Genomic DNA, 17,373 nt, shown 5'->3' on the forward strand with positions numbered 1-17,373 from the left:
TCTCAAATCCGATCCATGTGGTGCTCACTATCGGCCGCCATTAGTTTGTTGAGATGGGGTGGAAATATACGATATTGAAAAGTGAAACAATCACAAGGTTGGTGGACTTCTAGGAGACATACTGGGCATTCTAGTAGTTTGAACAAAATAAGGTAATTGGTAATTTACTGATTAAATTTAACCTAAAACTAGTAGCAGTTAGTACACCGAATTGTAGAAACCAGGTAGTTGAAGATGGCATTAGGAGTTTGAGGAATTCCATATGATCTTGTTGGGATGATACAAGGAATTGGGTTTGGAACTGAAGATACAATGATGTTTGGCCAGTGCACTCTTCTTTTGCCGTCACCTGAGACCTTCCTAGACTTACAACACTATTAACTGTTTAAAGATTCAATGATGATTTTGGGACCTTCATATAGCTACGAGTAGGCAGGTCTTGGTCCAGGTCTAGCATGACAAATACCTTTTCTGAATTAACTTTGGTCCAAGATTTGAACTTGCAACCAACCCATCACCTGATGGATCTAGGTTAGGTCAGGCCAGGCCCTAATTTTAAGGGTAAACTCTTTGAACTAAATTTTGTGGCTCAAGCCTGGCCCAATTGAAAGTTAGGACCTGATTTGGGATAGATGCCCAACTCATGGGTTTTTATTTTGGATACATATTGGGTTTAATACCCAGGTTCATGTATGATCCAGGAATACCAACCAATTTTTTGTTCCCAGGACTTCATAAATAGCAGAATGAGAGGCTCCTGGTCTACCCATGGTCCAACTACATTATCATTGTCGTCCATTTGAACACTGGAACTTAGTTTTGGACTGTTGGTGCAAAAATCCGCTTGCGTCGGAGAAGCTGGAGTCGAGGGAGTCGTGGTCGCCGCCGGGACCTGCAAAGGAAGTCTAAACCGGAGGTGGGATTGCTCCGGCAAGACCCTCCGACGCTCAAGTCAGTTCTCTGCCTCAACAAGAATGGAGTGCTCGAACGGAGAATTTAGCAGAGTTTTTAGGTAAAAAACTAGAGCTTATTGAATAACGTATCTGGGGCCCCCTTTTATAGGCGGAGGGGGCAGTAGCCTGATAGCGACATTTGTAACCGTCTGGCAGTGGGCTGCCCAGGGTCAGGCGGAGTTTGCTGCGAAGAGTAGTGGAGTGGACCCGTGGCTATCACCGGGGCGTGCCACGTGGAGTCTGCCGCGGGGAGTGGAGCGGCGTCTGTTGTCGCGACTTGCCAGCGGATGGGAGAATCGCGCGGTATCCGTCGCAGGAAGTGGAGCAGGATCGTGGCCGTTATTGTGGCCTGCCAGGGAGTAGTGGAGCTGCGCGGGATCCGTCGTAGGAAGTGGAGCAGTGCTGTGACCGTTACTGCGGCCTGTCAGGGAGTGATGGAGCTGCGCGGAATCCGCCGCAGGAAGTGGAGCAGGATCGTGGCCGTTATTGTGGCCTGCCTGGGAGTGCAGATCCGTCGGCTGAAGTTCGGCAGCGGTCGGAGCTGATGACGGAGTCCGGCTTCCGTAGGAGTCCGGGCGGAGTCCTCCTTGCGGTTGGAGTCGTGGGTGGAGCCCGGCTCCCGTGGGAGTCCGGGCGGAGTCCTCTCGGAGTTGAAGTCGCGGGCGGAGCCCGGCTCCCGTAGGAGTCCGGGCGGAGTCTCCTGCAATTAAAGTCAGGTGCGAAGTCCGGCTCCCGTAGGAGTCCGGACGGATCTTACCGGCAGTCGAAGTTGGCGACGGAGCCTGGCTCCCATGGGAGTCCGGGCGGAGTCCCCCTTGAGGTTGGAGTCGTGGGCGGAGTCCGGCTCCCGTGGGAGTCCGGGCGGAGTCCTCTCGGAGTTGAAGTCGCGGGCGGAGCCCGGCTCCCGTAGGAGTCTGGGCGGAGTCCCTTGCAATTAAAGTCAGGTGCGAAGTTCGGCTCCCGTAGGAGTCCGGACGGATCTTACCGGCAGTCGGAGTTGGCGACGGAGCCCGGCTCCTGTGGGAGTCCGGGTGGAGTCCTCTCGGAGTTGAAGTCGCGGGTGGAGCCCGGCTCCCGTAGGAGTCCGGGCAGAGTCCCCTGCAATCAAAGTCAGGTGCGAAGTCCGGCTCCCGTAGGAGTCCGGACGGATCTTACCGGCAGTCGAAGTTGGCGACGGAGCCCGGCTCCCGTGGGAGTCCGGGCGGAGTCCCCCTTGAGGTTGGAGTCGTGGGCAGAGCCCGGCTCCCGTGGGAGTTCGGACGGAGTCCTCTCAGAGTTGAAGTCGCGGGCGGAGCCCTTCTCCCGTAGGAGTCCGGGCGGAGTCCCCTGCAATCAAAGTCAGGTGCGAAGTCCGGCTCCCATAGGAGTCCGGACGGATCTTACCGGCAGTCGAAGTTGGCGACGGAGCCTGGCTCCCGTGGGAGTCTGGGCGGAGTCCCCCTTGAGGTTGGAGTCGTGGGCGGAGCTCGGCTCCCGTGGGAGTCCGGGCGGAGTCCTCTCGGAGTTGAAGTCGCGGGCGGAGCCCGGCTCCCGTAGGAGTCCGGGCGGAGTCCCCTGCAATCAAAGTCAGGTGCGAAGTCCGGCTCCCGTAGGAGTCCGGACGGATCTTACCGGCAGTCGAAGTTGGCGATGGAGCCTGGCTCCCGTGGGAGTCCGGGCGGAGTCCTCTCGGAGTTGATTCTGCTGAGAACTTCGGCTGTGGGTATTTTATACCCAACACCAGTCTCCCTACTTTCGAGTTTGAATTTCGAATGAAGGAAGTACAGAGAGATTGGCATAGCCGAAGTTGTCCCCTCGAATCCTGCGCACGGCCGCCCCCATATATTTTGGCATTAAATGTGCGCGTGCTGGAGTCTTTTCGAATCGGGGCGATACGAAGGGACCCTTCGAAATTCTCGCCGGTACACTGGCCCAGGTACGGCGCCATAATGGCTCTGCCGATTCGTCAGCCGCTTTTAGCCGCCCGTCGGGGGGAGTGGGACACGTGTCGGGCGCGGGCTGGCCTGGGGGGATTCGCGATCATCATGGCGCCGGATCCCAGGGTCTATTTAAACCCGTCCTTCCACCTTTAGGGGCCCTATTCCGTTTCAGAGTTTTATCAGTGTTTGCCTTCCCTTCGAGAGCCCTGTTTCAGTTGGTATCTTCTCGAGCCGTTGGCGCCCTCCAAATCGTCCCTGTCTTCGTCCCTCTGGTCCCTCAGAGCGACCTAGGTTAGTTCCAGCACCTTCAACCTTCTTCCCACCGCTTAGGGACTTCTTCTCTGCCATTATTTTTGTATTCCTCCGAGTTAGTTTCCTGTGACCCCTCGCCCCTCATCCTGTCCGCCTTCTTCGGGATCTTTGGAGCCCTCATTCGAAGCTACTCGAAATGTCGTCCGACTCTTCTGCTCCTTGCAGTTCCGGGAGTTCTTCCGCCTCAAACCCCCAGGTCCCTTGCTCTGTAGACGAACCCGCATCTGGGGTTGGGCTCCGTCCGATTTTTGCACCGGGCGCCATTCCATGTTCCCTGACTCCGAAGGAACTCCTTCTGATAAGGGTTTAGTATGGAGTTCCTCCGGAGTACGATCTGGAGCTGCCTAGCCCTTCTGACCGGGCTAGCACTCCCCCATCCGGTCATTTTTGTCTGTATCAGGAGGCGTTCCGTGCCGGACTCCGGCTTCCACTTCCTTCCTTTGTTGTCGCCCTCTTCTGCTTCTTAGACATCTCCTTGGCTTCTGTGGCCCCGAATTCTTTTAGATTTTTGATAGGATTTCTCTCTCTTTGCCACATAGTCGAGGTCCAACCGTCCCTCTCCCTGTTTAGGCACTTCTATACTTTCAAGCGCCATCCTTCGGCGAAGGACTGGTGGTACTTCTCCCCCCAGTTCGGCAAGAAGGGGTTGCTGAAAGGTGCCCCTTCTTCAATCCATAATTGGAAGGGGAAATACCTCTTCGTCCATTGCCCGACCTTGAGGCTGGGCCTGCCCCCTTGGGGCTCTCTGAGGGATTCTGTCCGCCGGGCTCCCAGCCTGGGGGAGGATGACCTCCAGGCTGCCCGGAAGCTTCTTGCCTACTCCGCTCCTTTCCTTCCCAATCTTCTGAGGGAGCAATTTTTGTTCAACATTGGCCTGAGCCCCCAGGATCCTGCGAGTACTTCATCTCTTCCCTTATCTTCTTTTCTTCTGCCCCTCTTCTTTTTCTTTCTCTTTTTTTACTCTTCTTCCTTCTCTCTCCTTTTCTCCTCTTTCTTCTTCTCTTTTTTTTTCTCTTTTTTTTTCTTCTTTTTTTTTTTTATCGATTTTCGACTCTCGATTGATTGGTTTGCTTCTTTTTCTTCTTCTCTCCTTTTTTTTTTTTTTTTTTTAAAGGAATGGACGCCGAAGCAGCGCGGATGCTTGCCAGGGGCCTCAGGGCCCACAAAAGAAAGGGTGTCGCGACCTCCGGATCGGCAAAGAGGGCCAGGGTGGAGGAGTCGAGCTTGGCCGCACCCGCCCAGACGGCTCCAGCGATTGACATTCCCTCGGATGCCGAGGCAACGGCTCCCCGGGCCTCCTCGAGGAGTCCGCCGACTGGGGCCCCTGTTTCGGGGGTCCGCTCCACGAAGGCGCCCGTGACCGAGAGGGGGAAGAGAAGGAAATCAGTGGCCCGCAGGGTGAGTAGCCGTCGAGCTGCCGCTGACGAGTCCCTCTGCTCCGAAGAGGGGCCGGAGAATCCCTTCAATGACAGGGACTTGATCAGGCGGTTGATCGACGGCTGCATTCTGCCCGACGTCATCGAGAGGATCGATCGCGTCGATCCTGAGCAGCGGGCCTGGGACTCTTTGGGGTCCTTCCTTGAGGTAAGCAAATCTTTATTTACCTGGCTATTCGGCCTTTGTTCTGATCCCCTAGCCGCCCTTGCAGATTGGGCACCAGCTCCTCGCCAATATCGAGGCGGTGAACCGTGCGAGGAGGGACATCCTCCAGGTGGAGGAGCGCTGCCGGGCCGAGGTTGCTCGCCTCCAAGCAAAGATGGTCGAAGTAGTCGCCCTCCAAGAGGCCCTGGAAAGAGAGAAATAAGCCCGGGAGGAGAGGCAGACCTTGGAGGAGTCGGCGAGAAGAGCGGAGACCGAGGTCGCAAACTTGGCTGAGCAGATTCCGGTCCTGGTCTCGGAGGCCAGAGTCCTTGCGGTAGAGGAATTCAAGGCTTCCGCGGAGATGAGGGATCTGAATGTCCAATTCGGCCAGGAGGCGTTCATCAAGGGGTTTGAGCTCTGCCAAGAGAAGGTGGCCAGAAAATTTTCGGAGCTCGACCTCAGCTTCCTAGGCGAGGAGTCCGAAGACGAGGCCAGTCCCTCGCCAGCCGCCACTGCTATTGCAGCCCCCTTGTCGGGGACGCCGAGTTCTCCAACCCCCGCCCCTGAGGTCTGAGACCTCCGACCTTGTATTTTTATTTCATCGCAATTTTTCTTTTCTTTTTTGTCTTCAAGAATCATCCAATCAATAAAGTTGAATTTCTTGTCGCGGATGGCTTCTCCTCCCTCTCCTTCTCTCTGTTTTTCTTCCTGCGATGAGTCGTGCTTTGACGCTTTTGCCTTCCGATGACAGTGTCCTGCAGAAGCACTTCCCTTGCCCCTGGGGGTCCTGCTGAAGTCGACGATCCAGCGGCTGAAGAAGGAAGTCCTTCACTTGACAAAGAAGTCAAAGAAGATGGAAGGCGAGCTTCGCAGATTGAGGGAAGGTCATTCTGAAGCCGCCGCGGAGGCCACCCACTTTCGGAATCTCCACGTGAAGGGAATCATGGAGTATAGTCGGAGGAAGGCGGATTTCGCGAAGGAGCTTGAGGAATGCAAGAAGAGCGCCAGCGATCGAATTTGGGCTCAGGCCGTCAGGATTAGCGCCCTCAAGGTGGAACTGTCAGCCGCGAAGAGGAAGATCGGCCAGTTGGAAGGAAGTTCGTCCCGGCTCTTGGCTCGGATCGACGGCGACCAGGAGTGGTCGAAGAAGGTCTCCGACCTTCAGCGGCAGCTTCAGGATGCCGAGGTGAGCCACGACGTGCATCGGGCCAGCTGGCGCAGGCAGGTGGAGGAATATAAAGGGAGACTCAGGGCGGCGGCCGACGAAGTCGCCCGTCTCCAGAGGCAGCTGGCCAGCAGGGCTCAGCTTACTTCCGCCCGGGATTCTGATGAGCTCCAGTCCCTAAGAGGAACCGTTGAAGGGATTTCTGTCGCCCTTGGGGAAAAGACAGCCGAGCTGCAACAACTGAAGATTCAACTGGCATACGAGCAGCGGGCCGTCGCGGACGCGGAGGCGGAATCCGAGGTCTTGAGGAAGAGGCGTCGAGAGGCGGAGGTCGAGAGCCAGCGATTTCGTCGGGCGCTCCAGGATGCGCTGCAGAAAAGAGAAGAGCTAGAAGAAGAAATTGAGAATCTAAGACAGTCCTGGATAAGGGGTGGAGCAGATAACTCTAGGTCGGAGGGAGCAGAGCCTCCTTAGAGCTCTTTTCGTCCTTCTGTCTTTTCATGTATTTACTTTCCTTTTTGTTGTTTTGCTTTTCTTTCCTTGGCCTTCCGGGCTTTGGAGCGTGTATTTCGGAAATGGAATGAAAAGGGTGTTTTGTGTTACCTCGTCCGCGCGTTGTATTAAATTGTCGTCCGTCGAACTTTTCTTGTCGTTCGACTTGTCTGATGTAGACGTCGTTGGGAGGCGCTCAGTCGTCGATGCGTTAGCTTGCCTTCCTCGTCGTTCATAGCCGCAAGCCCGAGCTTGGCGGTCCGGACTCCGCATTACTTCGGGGATGTCGCTGTCTTCCTGACCTGTGTCGGGAGTCTTTTTAGAGGCCGGGGGTGTTTGGTGGGAACTCCCCGTCTCCGTTGGGACGAAGTCTTTTAGGTCTTAGGTGCGGTTCGTCCTTCATCTGTTTCCGTCGTAGTTCGTCACTCTTCCTTTTTAATTTTCCTCCTCTTCTCCGAGTGAGGGCCCTCTCCTCGCCCTTTGCGGGGTTGCACAGGAGCGTGGAGGTGCCGCTAAGGGGCTTTTTCCCTTCATTCGATCTCGTTGGGCGGCCGGGTTTCGTCACCATCAGGATGAGGTTCTCCTCCCGTTCCCGCGAGGGCACGTAAGGGTCATTGCCAGGGCGGGCGGAGTCTTCCTTGCTGCAAAAGTCGTGGGGTGGAGTCCGGCTCCCGTAGGAGTCCGGGCGAAGTCTCTCTTGCTCAGAGGTCATGGGTGGAGCCCGGTTCCCGTAGGAGTCCGGGCGAAGTCTCTCTTGCTGCAGAGGTCGAGGGTGGAGCCCGGCTCCCGTAGGAGTCCGGGCGAAGTCTCCTTTGCTGCAGAAGTCACGGACGGAGCCCGGCTCCCGTAGGAGTCCGGGCCTTCAACCTTGCTCAAGTCAGGGCGAGGTTCTTCTCCCGTTCCCGACATGGCCGTGGGGGCATGTTAGGGCGCTGCAAGGCCTCGTCTTCCTCCTGTTCCTGACATGGCTGTAGGGGCATATTAGGGCGTTGTAAGGCCTCTCCCCCAATCCGATCTCGAGATAGTCGGACTTTCATTTCAGGTATGTTAGGATGGGGTTCTCCCCCCGTTCCCAACATAACTTTGTTTCAGGCGTTTGGAGGGGTCATATCCAGTCGTGGCAAATCCATGCCAAATGGGAAGAGTACGTCAAGTAGAAAGAAATTTAGATTCAAAGTGAAGTCGTAAGTTATACATTCACAGATTTTCCGAGTTCCACGGTTGCGGGAGGTCTGCTCCCCCTCGAGGCCCTCCGGTGATGGAGTCGATGGTCCCGATGGGAGGCCGGTCCCCGGGTTGCTTCTCCCTTCTTAGTGGTTCAGGCTGCGGAAGGGCTCTTGGCCGATCTCCTCTACCCTCAGGCCTGCGTCGGATGAACCTGTCGAGTCGACCTCGTCGAATGAGCTCCTCGATCTCGTCCCGGAGCTGGATGCATTCCTCCGTGTCGTGGCCGTGGTCGCGGTGGTAGAGACAGAACTTGTTGGGGTTGCGCTTCCCGGGGTGTGTGCGCATCCTCTTTGGCCTAGGGAGCTGCTCCCTGACCTCCATCGGTACCTGGGCCTTCGAGGCGTTGAGGGGGGCGTAGTTGCGGAATCTCCCCGGTGGGGAAACCCGCCGAACCCCGCGATCCGGACTTCTCTGTCTGCGTACCCGGGGTGGAGTATAGGCACGCTTGTGCCCAGGAGGGGATCGAGAATGCGGTCGGGCTTCTTTGGGCCTTTTTTCAATTGCGGGCTTACTCGAGTCTCCCGCTTGCCGCTCCCTCGCTGTTTCTTCATCCTTCATTTTGAAGGCTTCTTCCGCTCGGACGTATCCTTCAGTCCGGGCCAGCAAATCAGCAAAATCGCTGGGGTACTTCTTCTCCAGGGAGAACAAAAGGTCATTCTTCTGAAGGCCACCCTTCAGGACGGCCATTGCGACTGATTGGTCCAAGTTTCGGACCTCCAGCGCCGCGACGTTGAAACGGTTGATGTAGGCGCGAATGGACTCCCCTTCCCTCTGCTTGATATTGATGAGGGACTCCGAACCCTTCCGGGGGCGTCGGCTGCTGACAAAATGGGCCACAAATTGGTGGCTCATTTGATCGAAGGAAAAGATGGTACCCGGTTTCAAAGCCGAGTACCAGTTCCTCGCCGCTCCCTTCAAGGTGGACGGGAAGGCCCGGCATAGAATGGCATCGGGAGCGCCGTGAAGCAGCGTCATCGTCCGGAAGGCTTCCAGATGATCAATCGGGTCCGAAGTCCCGTCGTAGCTTTCAAACTGGGGGAGCTTGAAGTTTGGCGGGATCGGTTCCTGCATGATCATTTGAGAGAAGGGAGGGTCAGTACAAATATCCTCACCATAAACAGGGGGAGCATGGCGGAGCTCTTCGATCTGTCGGTTCATCTCCTGGAGCCTCCGGTCCAGAAAATCCTCCCGACTTCGAGTCTCGAGGGTCCTCTGGCAGAATGGGGCAGGGATCTTCCAGGGGTGGAGTCGTGGTCCGATTGAGGGCTCTCCACCCTCGGGTTCGTTTTTCCAGGAAGGACGGGGCGGCTGGCCCAGGTGGCCCGCCCTGCCGTCGGATTCTGGTGTTCCGGGGATGCCCTTTTCGGGCGTACTGATGCCTGCGGCTGCTGCTGCATAGCCTGCACAGCTTCTGTGAGGCCTCTGACCTGCTGCGCCAGCAGGTCAAACTGCTCCGCGCCGACCGCCGCCGTCGGAGGAGGAGGAGGTTGAGAAACAGGAGGAGAGGCCGGAGCCTGAGATCTGGCCGTGGACCGTCGCGTGGACGCCTTGCGGGGAGGCATCAAGTAAGGATCCCGTGGGGGAAACAAGGAATGGATGTCGGAGGAGACGATCGAAGGCGGCTCCGTTGAGCGCTCCTTTAAGAACAAGGGTACCGCGGAGGTTCGCCACCCTTCCTCTAGCGCCAATCCTGTTGGTGCAAAAATCTGCTTGCGCCGGAGAAGCTGGAGTCGAGGGAGTCGCGGTCGCCGCCGGAACCTGCAAAGGAAGTCTAAACCGGAGGTGGGGTTGCTCCGGCAAGATCCTCCGACGCTCAAGTCAGTTCTCTGCCTCAACAAGAATGGAGTGCTCGAACGGAGAATTTAGCAGAGTTTTTAGGTAAAAAACTAGAGCTTATTGAATAACGTATCTGGGGCCCCCTTTTATAGGCGGAGGGGGCAGTAGCCTGATAGCGACATTTGTAACCGTCTGGCGGTGGGCTGCCCAGGGTCAGGCGGAGTTTGCTGCGAAGAATAGTGGAGTGGACCCGTGGCTATCACCGGGGCGTGCCACGTGGAGTCTGCCGCGGGGAGTGGAGCGGCGTCTGTTGTCGCGACTTGCTAGCGGATGGGAGAATCGCGCGGTATCCGTCGCAGGAAGTGGAGCAGGATCGTGGCCGTTATTGTGGCCTGCCAGGGAGTAGTGGAGCTGCGCAGGATCCGTCGTAGGAAGTGGAGCAGTGCTGTGATCGTTACTGCGGCCTGTCAGGGAGTGATGGAGCTGCGCGGAATCCGCCGCAGGAAGTGGAGCAGGATCGTGGCCGTTATTGTGGCCTGCCTGGGAGTGCAGATCCGTCGGCTGAAGTTCGGCAGCGGTTGGAGCTGATGACGGAGTCCGGCTCCCGTAGGAGTCCGGGCGGAGTCCTCCTTGCGGTTGGAGTCGTGGGTGGAGCCCGGCTCCCGTGGGAGTCCGGGCGGAGTCCTCTCGGAGTTGAAGTCGCGGGCGGAGCCCGGCTCCCGTAGGAGTCCAGGCGGAGTCCCCTGCAATTAAAGTCAGGTGCGAAGTCCGGCTCCCGTAGGAGTCCGGACGGATCTTACCGGCAGTCGAAGTTGGTGACGGAGCCCGGCTCCCGTGGGAGTCCGGGCGGAGTCCCCCTTGATGTTGGAGTCGTGGGCGGAGTCCGGCTCCCGTGGGAGTCCGGGCGGAGTCCTCTCGGAGTTGAAGTCACGGGCGGAGCCCGGCTCCCGTAGGAGTCCGGGCGGAGTCCCCTGCAATTAAAGTCAGGTGCGAAGTCCGGCTCCCGTAGGAGTCCGGACGGATCTTACCGGCAGTCGGAGTTGGCGACGGAGTCCGGCTCCCGTGGGAGTCCGGGCGGAGTCCCCCTTGAGGTTGGAGTCGTGGGCGGAGTCCGGCTCCCGTGGGAGTCCGGGCGGAGTCCCCTGCAATTAAAGTCAGGTGCGAAGTCCGGCTCCCGTAGGAGTCCGGACGGATCTTACCGGCAGTCGAAGTTGGCGACGGAGCCCGGCTCCCGTGGGAGTCCGGGCGGAGTCCCCCTTGAGGTTGGAGTCGTGGGCGGAGCCCGGCTCCCGTGGGAGTCCGGGCGGAGTCCTCTCGGAGTTGAAGTCGCGGGCGGAGCCCGGCTCCCGTGGGAGTCCGGGAGGAGTCCTCTCGGAGTTGAAGTCGCGGGCGGAGCCCGGCTCCCGTAGGAGTCCGGGCGGAGTCCCCGCAATCAAAGTCAGGTGCGAAGTCCGGCTCCCGTAGGAGTCTGGACGGATCTTACCGGCAGTCGAAGTTGGCGACGGAGCCCGGCTCCCGTGGGAGTCCGGACGGAGTCCCCCTTGAGGTTGGAGTCGTGGGCGGAGCCCGGCTCCCGTGGGAGTCCGGGCGGAGTCCTCTCGGAGTTGAAGTCGCGGGCGGAGCCCGGCTCCCGTAGGAGTCCGGGCGGAGTCCCCTGCAATCAAAGTCAGGTGCGAAGTCTGGCTCCCGTAGGAGTCCGGACGGATCTTACCGGCAATCAAAGTTGGCGACGGAATCCGGCTCCCGTGGGATTCCGGGCGGAGTCCCCCTTGGGGTTGGAGTCGTGGGCGGAGTCCGGCTCCCGTGGGAGTCCGGACGGAGTCCTCTCGGCGTTGATTCTGCTGAGAACTTCGGCTGTGGATATTTTATACCCAACATGGACAATTGCTGAGGCCTTTGGTCCAGCCAGAAAACAGCAAAATTCTCGGCACTGGCCCATAAGCTTGAATCCAATTGGATTTTGCCTTGTGGTCCAACAAATTCTTGGCATTGATCTATTGTTAAGCTGGAGTTTAATTAGTTTCCACCAGTTATTTTGGCTGGACAATTGAATAAATCTTTGCCATTGAAACCAGTCTACTAGCTGTTCCATGTTAACAATAGCAAGCCTTTCTCTGCTTATTGAACATTGTATTGCAAATTTGATGTCAACTTTGGGCTTTTACATTGAACAATAAGCTCAAAACGTGCTGGTGCTAACATGATTCTCAGCATATCATGATATCTTACAAATAAGCATGGAAAATAATGCTTCAGTCATCATCCTATATCAGTGGACTGCCTACATTACTTCTCTTTATCATATTCAGCAAGCTTTTGCCATGCCTTATAGTCAACCAGCTGGCTAAACGGCATTTGTAGCAACTAATTGGTTCTTTTGATATATGCAGCATCTATGCAGGATATTATCAACAAAAGTGGAGTTTTAGAACTTTTGCTCCTTTCACACTACATGAGCCACACTTTTAGGTTGTGTTTGGTAAAGGGGATAACTTTTGTATAGTTATCCCTCTACTGTGGTCTATTCCGTGGAATAAGCCACTTTGCTGTATATGATTGAATGGTTAAGTGGAGGGAATAAGTGATTGCAACTGTTTTCATGATAATTTGGATTTGTTGATGAGGACAAATTGCCCTTCCATTTTTTTGGTGTATTATAGGAGTTGATAGGGGCAAAATCATACCTGGAGGGGATAAGTTTTCACTATTCTGCAGGATAATTATATTCTGGCAATTTGGTAGAATAGAATTATCAAGATAAATTCACTTGGATTTATGCTAATAAGGCTATTATGTAGCCTATTTAGGGGCATTTGGTGATAAACCCCCCACTAGGGAAGATATCCATATCCTATTTAGGGGCAAAATCATATAGACGCCCCTTGCGGCATCCCCATTACCGAACTCATCCCAAGTGTTTTTCTTCTCTTTTAGTGCAAAGCTATGTTGCATTTACTAAGTTAAAATCATCTCATTTATCTTGTTAGTTTGTCACCAACATATTTAACTCTCAAGTATTTTGTTGTGGTTTAGTTATGTTCCATTTGCCATTTTCTTATCGTGTAACTATTCTAACAGAAAAGATATTGCATGTGCAGATGTCACTAGAAACCCAGAACTTTTAAAGAAGTTGGCCTCATTGGTTGAAGATGGAGACGACTTTGACTGCCCTGTCTGCCTTTCCCCACCAATCAAAGCTGTCATAACTACTTGTGCTCATATATTTTGCCAAGCTTGCATTCTAAGAACCCTGAAGCACCTGAATGCCTGTTGTCCTATTTGTCGCCATCCCTTATCAAAATCAGACCTTTTTCTAGCCCCGTCAACCCAGTCTTCCAAGGATGACGAGTCCAAAGCTTTCATTTCTGGTAGATCTGTCTCATCAAAGGTTTCTACCTTGCTGAAACTTCTATTGGAAACGAAGAAACAGAACCATACGGTAAAGTCGGTCATTTTCTCTCAGTTCAGGAAGATGTTGCTCCTTCTTGAGGAGCCACTAAAGTCTGCTGGATTTGGAATTTTGCGATTAGATGGCTCCATGAGCGCAAGGAAGAGGTCTGAAGTGATCAAGGAGTTTGGCAACAGTGGTCCTGGTGCACCCACAGTGCTACTGGCCAGCCTTAGGGCTGCGGGTGCTGGAATAAATCTAACAGCAGCTTCAAGAGTGTACCTGGTGGAACCATGGTGGAACCCAGCACTTGAGGAACAGGCAATGGACAGGGTGCACCGGATTGGGCAGCAGCAGGAAGTAAGGGTGGTAAGGCTGATAGTGAGGGATAGCATCGAGGAGAGGATCCTTGAGTTGCAAGAAAGGAAGAAAAAATTGGCAAGTGGTGCATTTGGGAGCAAGGCCGCCAAAGAACAGAAGCAGATGCGTGTTGAAGATGTTCGCATTGTGATGCATCTGTGAGTTCTTGTCACATGCTTTTGGTTTTTCATCAAGTATATAGCATAAGGACATGCATGTGTACATTTGCAAACTGTTGGTGCATGTTTTTGTTCCTATGATTGTACTGGTAGCATCTAGGTTTTGGATTAACTTGGTCTCTCACATATATTTTGGGATTATGGATGAAAGAGCTATAAGCAAAAACAGTGGCGATATTTATAGTTGTCCTTCTTGAGGAGGTTGCTATTTTAAATGATTAGATCAAGATTACAAAATTGAACTTTCCTTGTATTAGTTAAACTATCATTATTGTTCTCTTGTCATAAAATACGTAGGGCTGCGACTAATATCAGTCTCATTGCAAGTTATTGAAACCTCATGTAGCTTAAATCGTGAGTCAAGATAAATCTTATTGTGCTGGCCGGCAAACGTTCTCTCTGCTGGAGGCAATCTCACTATATGTTTCTCGGAAACCCCATACACGCACACGCGCGCACGCCAAAAAGGAAAAAAAAGGAAAAAGGAAGAGGACTTGTTACGAGTTGGTGGATACGGCAGGAGTTGCACAATCTGCTCTGGAATATCTGGCATAGATGATGCAGGTATAGGAGTAATAATAATATGATATGGACATGAAATGCCCATGGAAAATAGGAAAATAAGAAAGTAAAGCAGGATCCATATTGAATATGTTGAAAGTGTAAATAATCCCATAATGTCTCACAAAGATGATGCAGATACAGAGAGTAATAATAATATAATATGGTCATGAAATGGCCATGGAAAATAGGAAATAAGAAAGTAAACCAGCATCCACATGGAATATGTTGAAAGTGTTAATGATCCCACGTTGAATAGGGAAAGAGCCTTAGTGGTGCTTGTATGGTCACGGGCTTATCTACAAATTAGCTTAAACTTTTGGATTGAATTTTAATATAGTATCAGATCTAAGTTCCTTACCACCTCTAATGTGAGACGGTTCCTAAACACCCACTCTCCGGTGGGAGCCCAAGGGACGAAACCCAAGAGCAAGGGGCAGTATGTGGATTAAAATGAGGCAGGCATCAGTGTAAGAGGAATCATGGGCTTTGATGCCATGATAAGGTTTAATTCAAACCTCTCAGGTGGAAGACTGAGAGCCGGCCCTTTTACCTATGAGCTTAAGCTGTGGAGTTGGATTTTAATATAATGATCTTAGAAATGTATCGGGAATCGCTAGACACCATGCAATTTGACTTTTAGATCTAAAGATCGTGTTCTGAATTTTTCAAGCATCTGACTAATAGAAGGGCATTTGACTCCATCCAAATCTTTCTTGAACTATTTCACTTAACCAATGTCAGTTCTCTGATTGCTAATAGCTTCACATAGATATCTTTTATGTTTCATCAAATTGTCAATGCTCACAGTGGTTTTCTGATTGCTAATTGGTTCACATGGATAGCTTCTATGTTGCACCAAACTGTCAATTGCCCATAGCGGCCTTCATGTGACGTCTCTAGTCACGACGCGAATAAGTGATCATAATTCTCTGTCTTGGCTTCTTCAGATTTTACCACAAACCGTGTTGATTTTAGTTATCTTCAATTACAACCTCTTCAAAACAGTGCCCATCTCTTATTCCTTCTTTTGTTTACAATGCTCTCTTATTCCTTTGATTTGGAATATTACTGACTCGTTCCATGTAGGGTTTTTTATAATTCAATTTTTGACTAAAAATCTGTCCGAACCGAATCGATAAACTGAACTAAAATCAAACCGAATATAGTTTGGTTCGATTTTCGGTTTACATTTTTAAAAATTTCGATTTTCGATTTGACTCGGTTAAAAATTGAAAAATCCGAAAACTGAACCGAAATCGAAGTCAGGTCAACTTTATGAAACGTCATCGTTTATACTTCCCCTTTTAGCCGATTCAGTTTCTTTCGATTGGTGTCAACCAAAAACGCTAAAACAGAATAACCCTTGCTTGGTTGCTTTGCTTCTCCTCTTTCTTTGACCTCTGCTATAATAGAATAGTCCTTGCACGTAGATCTAGCAACCAGCTGGTAACTTCTGGGATTTTTATACTCATATTAGTATTTTTTGTTTCCTTTTGTGGGTTTTGGTTCTTGGTCTCACAGAGGGAGTCGTCGAGGCGAGTGTGGTATTTCTGAGACCAAAGGGCGTAGACATGAGGGTTGGAGGATGGAGGCACCTCCCAGAAGTTGAGATCTCCCATCTTGTATCGGTAGCACCAACACCCACTTATGAGCATTGCTGCTAGGAATTGGAATGCCCATGGAAGCCAGTGACAACTGGCAATGCCAGATGGGACGACCATTTTCTCTTCTTTTCTTCTTTCTTATTTCGCTACAGGGTTATTGCAAGCCCTTTCCTAGCCATCTAGATTGTGGAGCTGAGAGAGTGATATGGAGGATGATGGGAGGCGAAAGAGCATGTCTTTTTATTTAATTGTTCAACAAATAGTCGTTGGATGCTAAGACTATTTGATTGTTCTTGTTTACTTTTTTACTCAGTGGCTTGATATAATTGTTTAACTTTTTTTTGTTGTCACTGGTATAGATAATTGATTGAAGAGTTGTAGAGTTTAAGTTCTTCAATTAAATTGATTGTGGATAGAAAGAGCTACAATCATGATTGATATATCAACCAAAAACTCTTGCAATGTGAGTATATCAATTCAAAATAATAATTATTTAATTATTTGTGAAGTCAAATACATGACTGCACTGTGTTATGTTAGTTTGAATTTTTGTTAGATATCCGAGTTTTCAGACAAACCAATTGAATTTCTCTTTTACTGATGGTGATGAGTTGGAGGATGAGTGTCTAGCTGATACACAGCCAAGTACACAATCTGATCCTAGTACACAGTCCAATACACAGACTAGTATTAGTGTATCGCTGTGGAAAGAAGTAGGAAAACTAAGAGGAAGCTAGCACCAAGGAAAGATTGCTGGAATCACCTCAAAAAAATAAGAAATGATAAAGAAGAGATTAGGGCAAAGTATAATTACTGTCCAGTAGAGTATGCAGCTAATCCCATTATAAATGGCACAACTAATTTGAAGAGACATATGCCCAAGCATCCAAGAAATCATGACAACAAGAAAAACAAGCTCAAAACAGTACAGACAGAATTGAAACTTCAATCTACTGAGAAGGATGGAGAAGGCAGTGTGGGTTACTAGAGGTTTGATCAGGATGCAGCTGACAAGCTCTGTGTGCAATGATTATTATAAATGAGCTCCCATTTAGATTTATGGAGAAGCCGGGGTTCAAGCAATTCATGTCAGTTGTATGTCCTAAATTTCGTATTCCTTCAAAAATCATTGTGGCATGGGACTGCTACAATCTTTATGCGGATGAGCAGAAAAATTTGAAGAATTATTTTAAAACCTTTTACCAGAGAGTTTGTATCACTACTGATACTTGGACCTCCATTCAGAAGATCAATTATATGTATCTCATAGCTCACTATGTTGATAAGGACTGAAAATTGTAAAAAAAAAATCTTTAACTTTTGTCTAACTTTTTGGTTCGGGTTCAGTTCAATTCCTCTCTTATTTGGGTCGATTTTCGATTCTTATTTTACTGTTATTCGATTTTCGGATTGGATCGGTTCAGATCGGATCTGGTTGAATTGGTTAAAATTGAATGAATAGCTGGGTCTCACCCCTATGATCATATACTCCTAACATCCTTATGGTCTATGTTTGAATCTTGACTAGTGCAATCATGTGTATTGGGACATAGGTAACCATAATCTGAATAGGTCTTCCTCCCTCCCTCTCTCTCTCTCTCTCCCTCTCTCTCTCTCGCTCTTAAAAAAAAAAAAATTCCTATCCTTCCTTTGCGCTTATCAACTGCATCCCAACTCTTTTTTTCTTTTATAGATTCATTTGTGATGGGACCTAAAATGGCTCTAGAGCTTGAGGATGCAAGCTTCCAAGTTGGTATTCTCTTGGTTTTGTTATAAAAGATGTGGGCATGAGTACCATCTTCACTGCATTTCATGATCTTAATGAGATTTTGATGGGTTTTGCCTATTTATAT

At 51.3% G+C, this 17,373-nt stretch overlaps 1 protein-coding gene across 1 annotated transcript in view; it reads left to right on the forward strand.

Annotated features, from left to right (window-relative positions):
- Positions 1-13,608, forward strand: part of LOC105035256 (putative SWI/SNF-related matrix-associated actin-dependent regulator of chromatin subfamily A member 3-like 1) — a 28,703-nt gene extending 15,095 nt beyond the window's left edge. The window contains exon 3 of the mRNA XM_010910756.4: positions 12,524-13,608. Coding sequence (XP_010909058.1) covers positions 12,524-13,335 — 812 coding nt within the window. The 3' untranslated portion in view covers positions 13,336-13,608. The remainder of the gene's footprint in view (positions 1-12,523) is intronic.
- Positions 13,609-17,373: the final 3,765 nt, after the last annotated feature.

This window comes from Elaeis guineensis, chromosome 1 (assembly GCF_000442705.2).
Source record: "Elaeis guineensis isolate ETL-2024a chromosome 1, EG11, whole genome shotgun sequence".
Taxonomy (NCBI): domain Eukaryota; kingdom Viridiplantae; phylum Streptophyta; class Magnoliopsida; order Arecales; family Arecaceae; genus Elaeis; species Elaeis guineensis.